The sequence below is a fragment of the Trichechus manatus genome, unplaced genomic scaffold (genome assembly GCF_000243295.1).
Source record: "Trichechus manatus latirostris isolate Lorelei unplaced genomic scaffold, TriManLat1.0 scaffold00018, whole genome shotgun sequence".
In the NCBI taxonomy this organism is placed as follows: domain Eukaryota; kingdom Metazoa; phylum Chordata; class Mammalia; order Sirenia; family Trichechidae; genus Trichechus; species Trichechus manatus.
Genome location: NW_004443954.1, coordinates 10,887,701 through 10,907,464, shown reverse-complemented (window position 1 = coordinate 10,907,464; position 19,764 = coordinate 10,887,701). Strand labels below are relative to the sequence as shown.

The 19,764-nt window shown below is 36.9% G+C and overlaps 1 protein-coding gene, 1 long non-coding RNA gene and 1 other non-coding gene across 4 annotated transcripts in view; 1 reads left to right on the top strand and 2 right to left on the bottom strand.

Moving 5' to 3' along the window:
- MCMDC2 (minichromosome maintenance domain containing 2) overlaps nt 1–15,994 on the top strand; it is a 28,964-nt gene extending 12,970 nt beyond the window's left edge. Inside the window, exons 9-14 of the mRNA XM_004372545.2 lie at nt 2,930–3,135; nt 6,168–6,334; nt 6,860–7,039; nt 8,780–8,922; nt 12,032–12,141; nt 14,226–15,994. Of these exons, the coding sequence (XP_004372602.1) occupies nt 2,930–3,135; nt 6,168–6,334; nt 6,860–7,039; nt 8,780–8,922; nt 12,032–12,141; nt 14,226–14,392 (973 nt within the window). The 3' untranslated portion in view covers nt 14,393–15,994. The remainder of the gene's footprint in view (nt 1–2,929; nt 3,136–6,167; nt 6,335–6,859; nt 7,040–8,779; nt 8,923–12,031; nt 12,142–14,225) is intronic.
- LOC111819774 (uncharacterized) lies at nt 15,773–19,366 on the bottom strand. 2 transcript variants are annotated; one of them, XR_002823348.1, is made up of 4 exons: nt 19,244–19,366; nt 16,520–16,656; nt 16,206–16,274; nt 15,773–15,955 (listed from the first exon to the last, which is right to left on the bottom strand). It is a non-coding gene; the product is annotated as an uncharacterized LOC111819774 (long non-coding RNA). The 2 variants fall into 2 exon arrangements; XR_002823349.1 differs by lacking the exon at nt 19,244–19,366 and adding an exon at nt 18,412–19,205.
- LOC111819779 (small nucleolar RNA SNORD87) lies at nt 16,346–16,435 on the bottom strand. The gene has a single exon (XR_002823366.1). It is a non-coding gene; the product is annotated as a small nucleolar RNA SNORD87 (small nucleolar RNA).
- Nucleotides 19,367–19,764: the final 398 nt, after the last annotated feature.

The window sequence follows — 19,764 nt, the reverse complement described above, 5'->3', positions numbered from 1 at the left end:
AACCCCAGACATTACTCACCAAAGTAGGATGTAGAACATTTTCTTTATAAACTGTGTTATGTCAATTGAGCTAGATGTCCCCCGAGACCATGGTGGCAGCCCTCAGCCCAGTAATTCAGTCCCTCAGGGAGTTTGGATGTGTCTATGAAGCTTCTATGACTTTGCCTTGGTCAAGTTGTGCTGACTTCCCCAGTATAGTGTAGTGTCTTACCCTTCACCAAAGTTACCACTTATCTATTGTCTAGTTAGTGTTTTACCCTCCTCACCCCTCCGCTCCCTTGTAACTATCAAAGATTGTTTCTTTTTGTGTGTAAACTTTTTCATGAAGTTGTATAATAGCGGTCTCATACAGTATTTGTCCTTTTGTGATTGACTTATTTCACTCAGCATAATGCCCTCCAGATTCATCCATGTTGTGAGATGTTTCGCAGATTCATTATTGTTCTTTATTGTTGCGTAGTATTTCATTGTGTGTATGCACCATAGTTTGTTTATCCATTCATCTGTTGATGAGTACTAGATTGTTTGCATCTTTTTGCTATTGTAAATAAAGCTGCAGTGAACGTGGGTGTACACATGTCCATTTGTGTGATGGCTCTTATTTCTCTAGAATATATTCCTAGGAGTGGGATTGATGGATCATATGGTATTTCTATTTCTAACTTTTTAAGTAAGTGCTTTATCGTTTTCCAAAATGGTTGTACCATTTTACATTCCCACCAGCAGTGCATAAGAGTTCCGAGCCCCCTGAAGCCTCTTCAGCATTTGTTATTTTCTGTTTTTTTGGTTCATGCCAGTAATGTCAGTGTGAGATGGTATTTAATTGCAGTTTTAATTTGCATTTCTCTAATGGCTAGTGAAGAGCACTGGTGGCACAGAGGTTAAGAGTTTGGAAGCTAACCAAAAGGTCGGCAGTTTGAATCCACCAGCAGCTCCTTGGAAGCCGTATGGGGTAATTCTACTCTGTCCTATAGGGTTGCTATGAGTTGGAATTGACTCGACAGCACTGTTGGTTTGGTTTGGGTTTTAATGGCTAGTGATCTTGAGCATTTCCTCATGTGTGTATTAGCTGCCTGAATGTCTTCTTTGGTGAAGTGTCCATTTTTTAATTGGATTGTCTTTTTGTTGTAGAAATGTTGGATATTCCTATAGATTGTAGAGATTTGACCGTTGTCAGATTCATCGTAGCCAAAAATTTTTTCCCAATCTGTAGGTTCTCTTTTACTCTTTTGGCGAAATCTTTTGATGAGCATAAGTGTTTAATTTTTAGATCCCAGTTATCTAGCTTATCTTCTGGTTTTTTTGCATTGTTAGTTATGGTTTGTGTGCTATTTATGCCATGTATTAGGGCTTCTAGCGCTGACCCTGTTTTTTCTTCTATGGTCTTTATAGTTTTTGGTTTTATATTTAGGTCTTTGATCAATTTTGAATTAATTTTTATGTATGGTGTGAGGTATGGGCCCTGTTTCATTTTTTTACTGGATGGACATTCAGTTTTGCCAGCACCATTTGTTAAAAAGACCGTCTTTTCCCCCATTTAATGGACTTTGGGCCTTTGTCAAAGATCAGGTGACCGTAGGTGGATGGATTTACATCTGGGTTCTCAATTCTGTCCCATTGGTCAATGTGTCAGTCATTGTACTAGTACTAGGCTGTTCTGACTACTGTAGCTGTATAGTAGGTTCTGAGGTCAGGTAATGCACGTCCTCTTACTTTATTCTCTTTCTTCAGTAATGCTTTACTTATCCACGGCCTCTTTCCTTTCCATATAAAGGTAATGATTAGTTTTTCCGTCTTGTTAAAGAATGCTGTTGGTATTTGGATCAGGATTGCATTGTATTTGTAGATTGCTTTGGGTAGAATTGTCATTTTCACAATGTTGAGTCTACCTATCCATGAGCATGGTATGTGTTTCCATTTATGTAGGTCTCATTTGGTTTCTTGCAGTAGTGTTTTGTAGTTTTCTTTGTATAGGCATTTTCTGTTCATGGTTACATTCATTCCTAAGTATTTTAGTTTTTTAGGGGCTATTATAAACGGTATTGCTTCCCTGATTTCCTTTTCGTAGTTCTTTTTATTGGTGTATAGGTATCCAGCTGACTTTTGTATGTTTATCTTGTATCTTGCTACTCCAGTAAGCTATTTTTGTGACAAGGATTTTAAAGCTAAACTAGGCTAATCATATTCCTTTCTCAAAAGTTAAATTTGAGAAATGAAGAGACTGAGGCAATCAGCAGCAGTTAGCAAAGAGGTTAGAAACCAAAAAGATTATGAAGAGTTGCCATGATATATAGGCAGCAGGGACAGCCATGATGAGCTGTTTGCAAGCCTAAATGCAAAAATTCTGAATGAGCAAAAGAAAGCAATCCATAAAAAGAGGAAGGCTCAGTTCAAATGCATCTCTCTGTAGCTTTCTCTGACTCCGTTCCCAGAAGAAATAATACTCCCTTATGGATATTCTCAAGGAGCCCTGGTGGCGCGTGGTTAAGCGCTAGGCTGCTAACCGAAAGGTCAGCAGCAGTTGAAACCCACCAGCCGCTGTATAGGAGAAAGATGTGGCAGTCTGCTTCCTTAAAGATTACAGCCTTGGAAACCCTATGGGAGCAGTTCTGCCCTGTCCTATAGGGTAGCTATGAGTCAGAATTGACTCAACAGCAATGAGTTTGGCTTTTTTTGGTTTATGGATATTCTCACGATGTTATGTTAGTACCTACCACAGTGTGTTTTAGTTTTTTTTGTTTCTGTCTCTCTTCCTAGGCTGTGAGCTTTCCAAGTTAAGGACCAAGTCTTACATGTGTTTTTATCCCTAAAACCTAGTTGGCCTATCACAAGTGTTCAATAAACATTGAATTTTGTAGCTGTTAACATATTATGACCTCTGAAAATCAAATATTAAATAAAAGTAATGACTACTTTATTTTTTCCCTAGGCTTTTGAATTTTAGTGTAAACCTTGTACCCCGTGGTATACATCATCCAGTCTCTTCTGAAATTTTCCCTACTCTATCCAGGAATAAGTATGGGACTGGAGCAGTTAGCATTCAAGCTGGCAGTGCTTTGCTAGCTAAAGGTGGTATCTGCTTTATAGGAGACTTATCTTTACACAGAAAAGATAAACTTGAACAGCTTCAATCAGGTAAACAACTTTTTTTTCAAATTAGTTTTCATTTATTTAACATACAGTTTCCTCATTGTCAAGAAGTTACTTAACAGTTTTAGGCATTGAGAAATTATAATAAATGACATTTCTCATTTCAGTTTTATGAATAAAAACAGAGGAATATAGTGTGCAAATGCAGTTTTGACCTTTGTTCTAAGTTGTGCTCACACATGACTTTGTTTGGGCCAAATTTATAACTAAGGATATGGACAGATATGGGCTGAGGAAAAAGCAGTTTTGGCATACCCAGCAAGAATGTGCAGTGATGCTGAAGATACTTGGCATAGTCCCTTTCCTAACAGGACGCAGAAATGGATATCGGCCATGGTGCCAAAGCACGTCAATGAGGAAAGGAAAGTTTTTTCATCAAACGATGGAGGAACAACTAGGTAGTGTATGGGAAAAAATGAATCTTGGCTCATACCTTACAACCACACACAACAATTCATTTGAGATGGATCATACCTAAATGTAAAAACTAAAACCATGAAACTGTCAGAAGAAAATTCAGGAGAATATCTTCATGATATTCTAATGCAAAGATTTCTTAGAACGATAAAGCGCTGAACATAAAAGAAAAGAATTGATAAATTAGACTTCATCAAAACTAAAAAATTAGGCTCATCTTGGCTACATTTTGCTGCCCAAATCTGAAATCCTCTGATACCAGAATTTAATGAGTATCTGTGAGTTATAGATGCGGGCAGTGGAGACAGACAAACAAAATGTTATAGTGGTTAAAAAAAAAAGTTATGCTCATCAGAAGGCACCGTTTAAAAGGTGAATACACAAGCAGAGATAAAAGAAAGTAACTGCAATACATATATCTGACAACAGACATATATCCAGAACATAGAAACAATTTCTACAAGTCAATAATTAAAAAAACAAAGAGCCCACCCCCAAAATGGGCAAAAGACTTAAACAATCACTTCACAAAGAAAGATGCAAAATGACCAATAAGCACAAGAAAAAGTGCTCAACATCATTAGTCACCAGGGAAATGAAGTTAAAACAATGAGATACCAGCGCTCGCATGCTAGCAGCGGGGAACAAGTGCAAGATCACAGGGCCCCACTCTCAGAAGAGCCCGGCTCCTGGCTAAAAGCTCTGCCGTCACCATCTCTCAATTTTTAATAATTTTACCTTTGAGCTGTGTTTTGTAAATGAAGTTCAGTGGGACAACAGAGCTTGAGCGTAGGCAGAAGAGATACGAGCATGAGTGTGTCCACTGGGCCTTGCAGCGCCATTTCATATAGCAGTAGCGTCACTATGTGGCTTTCATAACACTCCTGTACCCTCTTCTAGTCTCTCAGACTCCCATGCAGAGCCAGCCCGCAGGAATTCAGTGCTTGTGTTCCATATCAACACAACTCAACTGAGTAGAGGGGGTGCTAATAGCACCAAGAGGCCTAGCTTTCGGTTCTGGCCAGACTTGCTTGCCATGCAGAAAGAAGGCAGTGGTGTTCTGAGTAACACAAACGATCTAGGAACCCTATCATATTCTTTCTTACTCGGTTAAAAAACCAAACCCATTGCCGTGGAATCGATTCTGACTCATAGCGACCCTATAGGACAGAGTAGAACTGCCCCATAGCTTCCAAGGAGCGCCTGGTGGATTCCAACTGCACATTTTCCAACCACTTACGCTGAAATGATAATATCGGCGGAAAAGGAAGGCTAGAGCAACCCATAGTTCCTTTTCCTTCCAATCCTTCCTTACTCATCAGTAAGCCAGAGGTAGATAAACAGTGTTGGTGGAATGCATGCCTATCAGGAAATAAAATAAAAACAGTTCTGTACATCATTCCACTGTTCAGGTAGGAACGACATACATATGCATGTGCAAGCTACAAAATTTCAGTGATTCTGCATGTGAGTTAAATGCTCATATATTTGCATTTAAGACTGGCATTACACAATATATAGATGAATGGTAAAATTCTTGCTAATATATTAAATTTTTATTTATTTAGAATGACGATTGCCCCTATTTTTATAATAAAATATTTTTAAAGGAAGACACTTCATATATATTTTTTTAATGGCAGTTTTTTTTTCTTGCTTTTTGAACAAGAGGCCCATGTTTTCATTTTGCACTGAGCCCTGCAAATTATGTAGCTGGCCCTGACTACTGGAATGACAAAAATTAAAAAGATTGACAGAAACAAATGTTGGCAAGGATGTGGAGCAACTGGAATTACCATATATCTGGTGGAAGTATAAAATGCTACAATCATTTTGCAAACTGTTCTGGCAGTTTCTATAAAGTTAAATACACATTTACCCTATGACTCAAGAGAAATAATAGACATGTACACAAATGACTGTTATCATGAATGGAGATAACTAATTTGAGAAATATTTGGCAGGCAAACTCCTAGGAATAGACTCAAATCCTTAGGTTGAATGGATATAAGGCGTGCAGGAAGGATATAATGTCTTCACATTTTTTGCTTGGGTTTTGAGTGGATGGCTGGTGATGCCATCAAATGTGACTAATGAACACAGGAAGAGCCATTTTCAGGGGAAAACAATGAATTTGGTTTTGAGTATGTTGAATTTGAGATGTATTCTCCAGTAAGTATAATTCATATTCTCTCCCAGTCTTTTCCTCTTTCACACTTCCATGGATGTCCCTCTTACCATTTTTTTTCCACGTAAAAGAACATTACTTACTTTCAGCCTCTCTTGTAAACCTGCACTGTATGACCAGTCTCCTAGTCCTCTGCCAACTCCACCCAGATGCCCAACCACAATTCTGGCTACGTGCTTTAACAGCTGGTTCTCACCAAGCCATGGGCACATAAACATTCACATATTTGTCTTGCCTTGTTCTTTTTTAGGGCAGATGATCTAATTTAGCCATATCTTGTAAAACAATTAAATTAACTTGTCTTCACTATTTGAAGTTTAGACAGCAAAATTCTATATAATATGTTATTAATTTGTAGGTATATACATCAAAATGAACTTAAGTAACAAATGGGTAATGTCTTTTGACTTAGTTCTGGAGAGCAGAAGCATTACAGTTTACATCCCGGGAAAGAAGTTTGGGGATGATATCGATCAACAAATGACTTTCCCAGTTCAGTGCAGTTTTTGGTCTTTTGTTGATATGGATTCATCATCAAGGAGAAATGCGCAGAAAACCAGCACTCTAATCGGTCAGATGGTAAGGTATTTATTGTTCAAATATTTCCCAGAGAATGGATATTGGTGATGGTTGCACAACATGACTAATGTAATTGATGTCACTAAATCATACACATTGAAAACGTTAAATTGGCAAATGTTGTGTTATATGTATATTTACAACAATTAAAAAAAAATTTCCCAGGGAATTTAGTCACAAATTTTAATATGTATTCTTAGTATTTTTGTTATTAACCCATTTCTATTCTTTATGCACTGCTAGAACTAAATAATGATGCAGCTATTTAAAATTTTTCATGTTTTTCAGTCATGCAAATCAGATGTCTGCTCACTAGCAATTACTATTTGAATAGGTAGTTGGGGAATCCTTCATGAATAATGTGTAATAAAATACTCAATAAAGATTATTTGTAAAAACCGATCACAACGAAGTTCCCATGCTATTAAGGAATCACTTGTATGTATTTATAATTAATTGTTATTTCCAAATTGCTTGTGAAAATCCCAGAGTTTGCCTTGCCTTTGACCTCTTGGTTTGATGTAGGATTGCAGCCTGATTCCAGCTAATCTTGTGGAGGCATTTGGGTTATTGATTAACTGCAATGAATCATCTCCTTGCAACCCACTTCTCCCCACCTTGCAACATACTCTAAAGAAAGCCACTGACCCCGAAGGGCTGCTCTATGTAGCTTCTGAACAGTTCACAACTGAAGATTTCAAGAAGGTACTCAGATCAAGTGATTACCCAGAGTACTTGTGCTAATGTTTCTCAGTTTAAAACTAGATAGAACATCACTTTGAGCATTCAGGGTTTTTTTTTTTTTGTAATTTAGGATTCTTTTTTCCAACTTGCTTCTAGTTTTTAATCATCTTAAGGGTATTATGTAGAAACTATTTAGGATTATAATTAAATAAACAACTGAGTAAGGAAATGGATATTTAAATGTTGAGTTTATTCTTTGTACCACTGTTCAAATCACCATAGCTTAAAGAATCTCAATGAAAAGAAAACCAAAATAGATTACTTTTATAGACAATTACGATGAGAGGCCACATAAGATGTACAGTTATTTGCATTTTACTGACTATTCAAAGGGATTTCCTTTATGTGGCTGCTGAAACCCTGGTGGTGTAGTGGTTAAGATCTATGACTGCTAGCCAAAAGATCAGCAGTTCAAATCCACCAGCTGCATCTTGGAAACCCTACGGGACTGTTCTACCCTGTCCTATAGGGTCGGATTTGACAGCAAGGAGTTTGGTTTTTTTTGGTCAGAGTTCTGACTTCATGGAATATCTAGCGTGACTCATGAACCCATTTCAATGTCCTGACATTATGAAAACGTGTGGCATATTCAGAGAACCTGAGAGTAGATGATATAAATTTAGTAATGACTCTCATAGCTATTAAAGAAGTATTTACAACTGAAACTCTAAATATTTACTATGCAGAAATCTGTCCTCAGGCAGGGGATATTGGGAACTGGGAGTCCATGGGTCACTAAAAAATTTTTAACACCTGCCTTCCTTGCAAGCAAATTGTCTGGGACTTAAAAAATGAATTATGAGCATTGTTTACTCACATAGATTAGAATAGAAAAAAGACAATATTTATGATACAATAATATTTTTTAGTATATAAGAAAAAAAGTAGTTAGTTTGTAGGAATTAGGGTACTAAATATAGATACAGTAATGACCCAGAGAAATTTCTGCCCAATTTTTTCCTGAAAAAAAAAAAATCTATGCATTTACTAATTCGTCAACAGGTACTTACTGAATATATGTATAAGCCTATTCCTGTCTTTTATACTCCCACAAAGACAAACTTTCTTCTTTAGTTTATAGTTTGAGACAAAAACAAGATACATGAAACAATTAAGGCAAAATTTAAGTGCTAAGCTTGGGTGGCGCTAACTCTAAGTATTTTAGGAACTCAGAAAGGAAGATATCAATGTAGAACGCAAGAATTGGGAACACTTCATGGAGGAGGCGGGAATTTAGTTAAACCTTAAGGTAATATCTGCTGTGTAAACTTTCAGCAAAACCACAATAAAACATTATTTAAAAAAGGAAGGATGGAAAGGAAGTATGGAGGGCCCATGGAAGAAAGTTATAAGGAAGTAAACGGTTAAAGAATTAAATCTAATCAAAAGGGAAATGAGCTTCTGAGGGAGTTAAGGCTTTCTCCCACTGGAAGTAATAATATGATAATCATTCAAATATATTGCACAGAAAATTTCTGTGCTGGGAGAAAGAGGTTACTCTGTGTGAACTTTAATATTCTTTACAAGTAGATTTTATGACTCTTAAGTGCTCTATGACTTCAGTATGGCCCCATATATTTACTCTATTTTTATATAAATAAAATATGCAAACTCTTAAAATGTGAATATACTTTGGATTTTTTGTAATAAAGATTCCATAATAAAGCATGAATCTCTTAAATTTTCATACATTCAATTTAGCTACTGGCTTTTGCAAAGAATTTGAATGTAGAATTCAGCTTGGAGGCAGAAAGAATGGTCCATGGCTATTATCTAGCGAGTCGCAGAATCAGAACAGATTCTACATGTGGATCAAAACTGTCAGCATCTGCATTAAAATATTTGTAGGTATTTAAGATTTTAAAGCCAGTATTGACTTTTAATTGATGTGTTTAACTTATTTATCTGCTTCACTTGTTTGTTTGTTTGATTGCTGGTCGGTTGGTTTACAATCTACCTTATTCAAAAGAATTTTAGGTGGCTTAACAGTTCCTCTTGTTATATTGCTAAATCATTTGAACCTCCAATAATTTGTTTTCACTAAATTAATTTTTACTGGATCACTGTATGAGATTTGTCTGAGAAAATACTCTGATTTCAAATGCAAATGATTGTTTTTTAAAATGTGGCTGTTCATATTCCAGGAATTTTGTAGACTCTAGAAAAAATTCTTCTTGAATATATTGTTCCTTGTACTTTTAGATATTTTAACAGACTCTTATTGTTTCTGGAAAAGTTTTAAAAAAACCAACTAATTTTTATTATAAAAGTATGGACATGGTAAAAGGAAAGTCTAAAATAAAATGAGTAAAGTGTCCTGCTAACCCTACCCATTCCTGTTCCACTCCCTAGAGATAATCACTGTTAACAGTTTTGTGTATCCTTTCAGAAATTATCCATTAAAGTACAAGCATATACATATATATAATTTAATATGTCATATATGTTATTTTATTTTATTTTAATTTTATTTAAATATGTAATATTTGAAATGAATACTTTATTTAAATATATAAACATATACATATATATTTTATCATAAGGCTAGATATATTTTTTTTGCCTAAATGGAAGCATGGATGGTATATATACCATACTCTCAGCACAGAAAGAACTATCTCATTCTGTTTTAATAGCTCCATCAGTTTTACAGTGTAGGGCTGTACCATAATTTAAATAGTCCCCTACTGATATACTATTACTTCATTTGATATAGTATTAAACTATAATTGCAAACAAATTATGAAGTAGGACCAGGAATAAAATAATCCACTAAATAAGTAAATATCTTGTTATACTGCAATATAAAATAAGAAATAAATTGTGAAGTAGAACCAGGAGTAAACTAGTCCTCTAAGTAAATAAATATCTTGTTAAAATTGCAATGTAAGGTAAGACAGATGAAGAACTGGCAGGAAGTATCAAGTAAGGGTATATAAGAGATTGATATGTTTAGGTAAGTTAATTTCCCCAACTATATATTTATCTTTGTAAAGTTGAAAAAAAAATGCTAAGTATCAGTCAAGGTAGAAATCAACTCTTTGATAATAAATGTTTTAAAGTGGGAAATGGAATTGTAAATGTGTTGCATTTTCTGAAGTAATCTTTAAAATGATCATATTATTCTAGCTTAAAAGCTTTTAAAGTTGTATTTTCTCATAATAGTGTTTTTTCTCTGTAGCAAAAAGATATTTTGTATTTAAACTCACAGAGCCTCAGTTTACATTTGACTATATTGATCCAAAAAAATGCAGAGTTAATGTTAACATGACAACTCTACTTTTTCACATTGTAGAAATAAACACTGGGAGTGGTGGTGAGGTTTATGAAACCAGGAAAGCAAATGAACCACTACTCAGAAGAGTCATAAGCCCTGACTTTTTCTCTCACTTCTGTAGGCAGGTGCCTAATAATACCATCTTTGCTCTTCTAGAGAAGTGAAGCTGAATAATACTTCCCTTTCCTGGAAAGGGTCTATGCGTATTCTGCCCTGGTCAACATTTTTAGAAGGGGCTTGGATGAGGACTTCAAGAACATGAAAAAAATTTATAAATAAGCTGGAAAGATTTTCACAGGCTCAAATGATGACCTTAGTCTAAAAGATAAAAGTTAAAAGGATAAATGTAAAGTTCTCAATTAGAGCCAAACTCTTAGCATAAGTGTGAATGTGTAGGAAAAGATGATATGACTTAATATCAAAAGATATGAAAGCCTTGAAGTTTCTTTTTTTTTTTTTTTACATTTAAGAGTAAACAGTGTAACACGGTTGTTAATAATACTGAGGCTTGGGGTTGTATTAACAGAATATAATATGAAGAGCAAGAAAATGCTAGTTCTGCCTCTACTCTGCTAGTCAAATCACAGCTGTAGTAAGGTACTGAAAAGTATTAGCTAACTCTGGTCACGAGGAGAGCAGCTAGGATGGTGAGGTACCTGAAAATTATTCTCATAACATATTAAAGGAACCAGGAATATTCGAGAAAAGAAAACACGGGGCAACTGTAAGAGCTGTCTTTGAGTGTTTGAAGAGCTATCACATTTAAGAAGGATTAGGCTTGTTCTGTTGTCCCAGAAGACAGAACCAAGGACCAATGGGTAGAACTTGCAGTGAAGCCAATTTTAGCTTACATTTATATAAAGTTTGTAGGTTGGTCGCAAAACTTTCAGATGGCTTTACTTATTTGAACTCACAATAACCGTATAAATTATTATTATCCTTGTTTTATAGCTGAGATTTAAAAAAAAAAAAAATCCTCAGAACTTAAAAGATTTATACAGTCACACAGCTAGTAAATGCTAGAGACTCACACAGGTTTTCTGATTCTCAAATCCAGCAATCATTCAAGTAGTATATCACCTCTGCCTTACTGAAAGCTCAAGGAAGATCCTTCAGGTAATCAAAGCTTGTTTTAAAAACAGAAAAATTTTAAAGAAGAATGGATTGCCTCATGAAGTAGTGAATCCTAGGAGAAGTTCAGTATGGACTGAAGGAGTAGCATGGGATGCTGTAGAAGAAATTCAGTTATCTGTGGGATTCTGAACTCCTAAGATCTTTTCCAACACCGAAATTCCAAGATTCTGTGAGGACTTCAGCTAGATGAAGAACTGGGAGAAAACCTCCAGGATGTCTCTAAGAGATAAATATATTTAGTGAGGTTAATTTCCCCAACTGTGCATTTATCGGAACAGAACTTGGGGTGGTGGGGGTGGAGGGTAGAATGATAACGGTAAGCCAGGGTGGAAATCAACTCTTTGTCAGGATACATGCTTTCTGGAATAATCTATTCAAATTAGTAGAAAAAAAAATATTTTAAAAAGAAAATTTTTTTAAAGTAAGAATATGTTGATCTTTAAGGTGTGGCTAATGTTCATATATGTCTTGGTTTGGAGCCCAAATATGTATTATTTTTATAATATCAACCTATTTTGATTGGGATTAATTTTTTTTTTTAGAGTTTCCCTATCTGAAGCACATGCTCGACTGAACTTAAGGAATCAAGTGCTTAAAGAAGATGTGCTAATTGCAGCCTTATTATTTGAAACATCTCTCACATTAAAATATGGTAATTTATTAAATTCCTAATGATCACTACAAATAATTTTATTTAAACAGGAAAGCTGGTAATAGGGAACCGAAGGTCCAGAAGGGGAGAGTGTTGACATGTTGTGGGGTTGGTTACCAATGTCACAAAACAATGTGTACTAATTGTTTAACGAGAAGCTAGTTTGTTCTGTAAACCTTCATCTAAAGTACAATAATAGAAAAAATTGGAGAGGCTATAAATTTTTTTTAAAAGACAGAAGATACTAAAGCATTATGTGCAGTAGAGAGAAACCTAACAATGCTACAGAAAGGGGAAGATCAAAAGAGTGAAATCCGTAAAAAAACGGAGCAGATATGGGAAGGATCACTTACTCATTTTACAGGAGGAAAGAAAATGGATACAGAGCAAGGTAAGTGTGTAGATTTGATTATGTGAAGGTGAGGGGGGCTCCATCATATATACTACTCAAACTCATCAGCTGAAAATGAAAGATTTGAGAAGATTGGAATATAACAGTCATTGTGGAGGACAGAAGAACAAGTTTACTAGAAAAACTCAGGAGGCTTGCCAGGCAGTGTTGAGTGCCTGAGGTGAATGATTGGGAGCCATTTAAAGTGAAACCAAGAAATGCCAATTGCGTGCTTTTCTGCCCAGCAGCCTGAGTGCAGGCACAAAGTGAATGGCCAGGTTCACGCAGGGCTGAGGTTTTATTAGGTGAGTGTGGTAGAATGTTGCAGATGGGAAAGGAGTGGAAAGATTTGCAAGGGAAGGACTCAGTCTGGTTAAAGAGCAAAGTGAATTAGCAGGAGCCAATTGGAGGTCTCGGAAATGAAGACCTGGCACATTTGAGCAAGAGAGTCAGAAGCACAGGAAGTAGTGTAAGGGAGTGGGGCATTGGAACTGATGGTTTTGAAGGTTAAGTTTCTGGCAATGTCAGTCTCATGTGACTGTGGGAATGTCTGGCTTAAGTGGAGGGAGAAAGGTTTCAGGACATTAGGAAGTCAGGCGTTAAACAGGTCATTTAAATGGAAATCACCAAATGGTAGGAATTAGGGAAGATGGTAAGATTGTGAGCCAAGTACTGACAGCTGGTTGTTGACATCACTGTGGAAAGGGAAGGGTGGTTAAGCCAGGTGGCATGAGCATCAAAGGAGGGATTTCTACCGAGAAGGAAGCAGGAGAAAGGTCTGGAAGCAGCAAAAAGGCAGTAAATCAGGCAAGGATTCTGTCCTCTAGCACTAAGGTATGTGGAGTTTTCTGAGAAAAAGCAGTTTCCCTTTGGAGCCACAGGAAAGGCAGCATTCTCAGAGGACAGCAAACTCTCAGGTAAACCAGTGAAAGGCGGCAGTCTCAGCAGAGTCTAGGGCTATTTAAATGTTTAGTGATGAGGCAGCTCTAGGAAAGTAGGAACTGTCTACCTGGCTCTCAGTTGTACTCCTGGCCTGCCATGTTTCAGTACTCATTCAATTAATTAATGAAATATAGACCCTCGTGGCGTAGTGGTTAAGAGCTATGGCTGCTAACCAAAAGGTGGGCAGTTTGAATCTACCAGGCGCTCCTTGGAAACCCTATGGGGCAGTTCTACTCTGTCCCATAAGGTCGCTGAGTCGGAATCGACTCGACGGCAGCAGGTTTGGTTTGGTTATAGAATATAAAGCTTGACTCCTACAGTTATCAATGGTTTTTAATAACTGAGAAATGTACTACTGTGATGTCTTCATCCTTGATCACTCACTTAGCCTTTATCAGGTAAAAAGATATTTCCTATCTTCCAACACCTCTTTCCCTACTTCTACCATCTCCTCACATCACTTTTCAGCTTCAAAACTGTGTAATGAATGCTTCAATAGATCACAAATCTTAAAAGTTTGCAAACTTTAAAATTTTAAAGATCAGCATCTTTCTTCCATTGGTATTTACACATTTACTGAGCCATTAGTTTCAAATTAAAGTCAGCTTTAAATAATTATTATTGAAATACTCTATTGAATAGGTCGGGACTTAATTTCTTAACTTTCATTACAGAGATTTTGGCTGACAATGTGATTTTATATTTAGCATTTTACATGATCCAATTACCCTGTGTTTCCTTCTTTGTTTAGGGGCTGCTCTGTTTTGTGTTGCTCCAAATGCAGTATTTCCATCTGAACTGTACAACGAAGAACACTTAGAGCAAAGGGATAGCTATCTCACTCAGTGCTTACAACAGCTCCAACAGTTTATTGCCACATACGGACCTGGGACAGCTGTTTTCTCTAGCGATGAGTAAGCAATTTGAGGACTTTTTCTTCAGTCCTATTTAAACAATGGAAAGTTTGAGCATATGAAAATGATTCTGAAGTAATGCTTCAGGTAAAACTGTGCAGTACATTACAATGCCATTAAAAAAATAACATTATGGTGCCCTCAAAAGTAATGGCTAACAGGAGAAAAACTAATCTAAACCCCTAAAACCAACAGCAGAACTTTTAAAACTGAAGAGAAACTTTAAAACTTAGAACATGGTGATAAGGGTTGCCAAGGAAAATTCTATTAAAAACTTTGGGTTAGCCGAGTGTACCGGTGGCAAACAGATAAAAACACAGAGAATGTTGCAGAACAATGTGAAAATACTTTATGATGTAGTTCACTCTATTTGTCACAAGATGGCAATAACACTTTAAACTAGAATGTTTTACTTACAAATGATGACTTTGCAGACTTTATTAGAGTGACATGTCCATTATATAAACATAGTTTTAAAAGTCCTGAATATGAAAGTCAGGAAGTGTCTTGGCAATTTCATATTTTTACGTTACGTTAAATGAAAAATATCATTTGCATTGAAGCAAAAAGCGAGTAATTTACAAATTGGCTCTTCAAATCTAACTGGCTACAAGAAAGGGCTCAAATAGCAAGAAAAATAAAATTGCAAACTCAGTCTTCATTTTTGGAGGGGAAGGTTATCTGCTGAAGGTAGGGAACATCACGAGAAAACATACCTATCTTGTAAATTTTTTGGTTTCACTTCCTAAATCTTTAATAATATTCTCATTCAAAAGCAAAGTGTAATTACAAAACTGCGACTTTATTAACAAGACATTACAGTGCTTCAATTCTTTTGAAACTGACACTTTGTAAAGTTGGGCAGCTCTCCCACTCACTCTACAAAATCGTCAGCAATTTACTATTTTATTTCCTAGTCATTCATTCAACAAATATTTATTGAAAACTTAATAGTGCCAGTAACTATATAGCTGTTTTCAGAAGGCAAAGCTAATTTTTAAAAATAAAATCTTTACGTATTACAATTCTACTCTTAGCTTACAGGTTACAGAAGGAAAAACCTTTACCCATAATGGGCAACTGCACTGCTATTTAACATTAATGGTGTTAGAATATTCCAATGAACTATCTTTCAAGTACGATAGCAGGTTCTAATGGGGAGGCCAGATAAGGGCTTTTTAGTTGTCTAGTATGGAGCAATTAGGACCTCTCCAGAGAATCACTACCCACAAATGAGCTTGTTACTGACAAGAACATTATATCCTGAAAAAAAAACCAACCAAACCCACTGCCATTGATTCCAACTCATATTGACCCTATAAGTACATTATAAACAGGTCTGACTAGTGACTTTGAGAATGGAGCCATTTACAAACTTGAGATATAGTTTTTAAAAATAACTTTATTGGCCAGCAAATATTAAGTATCCAAACATGTATTTTCTACAGAATTATTGTGAAATATGGTTATCAATGTTAAATAAAATATTAATTTTATTCACTCGCTTCTATTCATGTCTTCATGACCAATTCTTCATTTTTCCTTCCCAAAATGTTATATGCCACACCTTAAAAAAAAAAAAAAAATCCACAAAATCAGAAACCAACAGTAGAAAGCATTCTATACTTAAAAAACTAAGTTCTCATATAATCTCAGTATTCAAGAAGTACCCCTCAAAAAATTAATATTTAGAAAAGGAAATTAGACCCCTGACATGCAAAGGCACTCTAACAGATAATGGCCTCAGCCCTCTGGAGTTTATCAATACTCGTTAACTACTGGTAGGTGTGGTTGCTTGACAAATCATACCAACTTACTTGAGGCAATGAAGAATTCTTAAACACCATGGTTAAGGACCTGAACATTTATCCACAGTTACCTATAGGCTGACAAGACAGAACATTTCACCCACTTTGATAAAAAATTGCACATTTCAATAATTCACGTAATATAAATTACTAGCACCTCAGTTTTAAGATACTTTTCTTCAAAGAAACCCTCAGATGGGTAAACGGCAAAAAGTAATTTAAATCATCATTGTGCCAGTTATTGAACCTATCTATGTAAAAAATACACATTTCAGGTATTCTTCTCCAGGTACAGTACCCAAAAAAAGCACACAATAACTTACACATAACTTTCGGTTCCACCTGTAACATGCAGTTGTGGTCCTAATGGTTTTTTCATAGCCATCCTCTTTGACAAATTTTTAGAAAACATTTATCATGATGATCTTTATACATCTTCAAAACTCAGGCTTTGCAGCATCTGAAAATTAAATATTTCCTTGTAAATTCTCATTTGTACCTGCATCTGTTTGGCATCTTATATGTTAAGGAGTGGTCTATTCATTTTTATCAAAAACCATAAACACTCATACTTCATCAACCTTCCTGACTCCAACCCACTTTACTAGCATCAGGAGATTATATAGTAAAGGAGTAATTTTCTGTCTGTTGTTCAGTACATCTCTTAATGGAACAAGGGAATAATAGACTTGCTGCTTAATTTTGGTAGTCTAAACTGCCAAGCCCAAACTTTAAAAAGTCTGCAATGATTTGAGTTAGTCCCTTTGGTCATTTCTGGCTTATTGTGCAAGTATCTCCAAAACGATTAAAAAAAAAAAAAAAAGTTTCTATATTCTGGTTTTAGAACTAGGTAGTATGCTCAACCTTAAATGCTTTCCTGAGCTTATATGAAAGCTAAAGCAAGTTACATTCTTGACACTGCACAGAATTACAAATACGTATCTGAGGATTTCTGGTGATTGAGTACACAGTATTTCCAAAGTTAACACATTTCTAAGTTTGGATACTGTGCTTTATCAGTAAAAGTAAATTCACGGCAGGAAAAAAAAAATTAGGAAAATATTTTAATTTTATTTATAATTATACAGTTGTCCCACATTTTGCTGATTAATTCATTGCCGTTGATTCACAGTACCCTAAATAATTCCATAAATGATCTTTCCAAGCTGGAAATGGTAGTCATTACCTTAGCCAAGAAAAATGATATATAAACATTTATAATATTCTTCACTGTGGCAGTATGGATTTTTAAGACATGTTGTTTCTAATGGGTACCCAGCCATTGATTTTCTGCCTCAGAGTTTGACAAGAATGAAATATGAGCTAGGTTAAAGGTTATAAAAAAGTGTGCGGACCTCCACCTAAAACATTACATGGCAAATCTAGTATAGTCAGTTCCAGGATATGTTACGTTGGCATCATTACTGGACACACTTCTATAGAATTAAGTCCCAAGCTGCCTAAACACGCTTAGCTACAGCAAAGGGCCACAGATCACTCCTGCATACTCTAGAAAGATAAATCATTGAACCAGGGAGCCACTGGGAATGATTTATGAAGACATATCAAAAGTTGCACCTTAGCAAAACAATTCATCTTTCTCAATTCTTGAAATGCTGAAATATTTCACATCATCGGTATGATGAATAAAAACTATTGGTTTAATATATGCATCAAGGAAATTGCAAAACAATTACACACGATTATATTTTTTAAAAGCTCAAAACAAAAAAACATTTAGAGGTACATATGTATAATTAAACTGTTTTCCACCCCACTCCCCCTAAAATCCAAGGTACTGATGACGACGAACACAAAACCTCAGTTGGTGAGTACCTCGGGATGGGAGGCAGGGGTTGGAATGTGGTATTAGCAATATTCCAGTTTTTAAGTGGCTTGGTAGGTTCGCTTGTATTTATTTTTATGCTTCAGAACTTACATTCATTACCAATATTTTATCATTTGAAATTAAAAAAAAAAATTTAGCAGTGAAAATAGAACTGAAGCCACTTAGGACTCAAAGATAAGGACAGACCAGTAATACCAGATATAAACTACTTTAAGCCATCACATTCCCGCTGTTAACCACTGGCTCAGAAGAAGCAAGTATCTCAAATGGAGGGTGGGGAAGCGGAATCACATTAATTAACCAAATCTCATCAGTGAGGTAATCATTTTTTTCAATTCGTTTTTTGAGTAGGTAACAAGTTCTTACATCCTCCTGGCTGTTGAGTTTCTTCTGTACCACTTCCAGAAGTTCACCTCTCTGTATATGCAAGTGCCCACATGGATAGTAGGCATTTAAGGCCTAAGGGTCTTCTATAGGGTGCGTACTGCGTTTAGAGCAAATTTACAATGAAAGATTCAGGAACAAGGGCCAAAAAGCAGTAGCTGCCTAAGTACCCTTTCTACCAGTGCCTAGGCCAGGGCTCACTATTTGCAGTTTGTGTTCGTCACCTGTGTTGTATTAACATCAAAAGCAATCACAGTTAAGTGAGGTGGCCTTCATATCTATGAGATAATCAGGCACTCTTTATAACATGCCCTCTTATTAAGGAAAAAAGCCCATCTAAGGGAGCCAGAAAACCTCAAAAGTCGCAAACACATCAGGTTTACTGGGGACACAGAGCATGAAGCCATCGGTCGTTCCTTCCACCCGCCTCAGGTTCACTTGAGTCACAGAAAGCCCCTGATTAATCTGCGGTGAGGACCATCGAAACTGGTGTTTATTATGGAGAAACGTCACCCAAGACTTGTAGGTGGAAACTCAAAACGCGACTGCACAAATGGTGCGGATGTCGGTCTGGCACCCAAAGGGAGGGAAGGTCCGTTAACGCGTCAATAAGGGAGAGTCCCCTGGGCCACCCCGCGGCGGGTCAAACGCTCGGCTGCGCCTGGGCAAGGGGCGGAAGGACGCGGCGCCCCGCGCCCTACAAAACGATGAGCCCGGTCTCAGCACCCACGGAGCGGGAGGCCCAGAGGCAGGCATGGCCCCAGTGCGGAGTGGGGTTCGGGACAGGAGGAACTAAAACCGCAGGGAGTCCCACCTTGAGAGCCCGGCTACGGTACCCGCGGGCTCCGCCGCCGACGCCCGGCCGCAAGGCTGAGGGCGCCTCCACAGCCCTCCCCGCTCGGCAGCCCGCCGGAAAGGAAGAGCCGCGCTCTCAGACAGCACCGAGGCGTTTCCGGCAGAGCCCCGCCCCTTCCGGGCCTGGACCCGCCCCTTTCGAGCCGGACGTGCGCGTGGTCTGGAGAGCGTCGGGCGCGGTCTCGACCGTCGCCTTTATCCTGGGCTAGATTTGCAGGCGTTGGCCCGCCTCAGGTTTATATTGGGGGGATTTGGAACTTCTATAGAGGCTTTTAGTAGTCATGAGTATCTCACCTCACTCATGAGTATTTTCATTGAATATGCAAATATTCCAATGTGAATATCTTATAATAGAGTTACTATGAGACAGAATTGACTGGGTTTGGCTTGGTGTCTTATAATAGTACAAAGGAGAGAAAATGCTCTAAAAAAAAGAAGGATCTCCCATCCTTAGTACATTGCTTGGTCTTCTACTCCCTT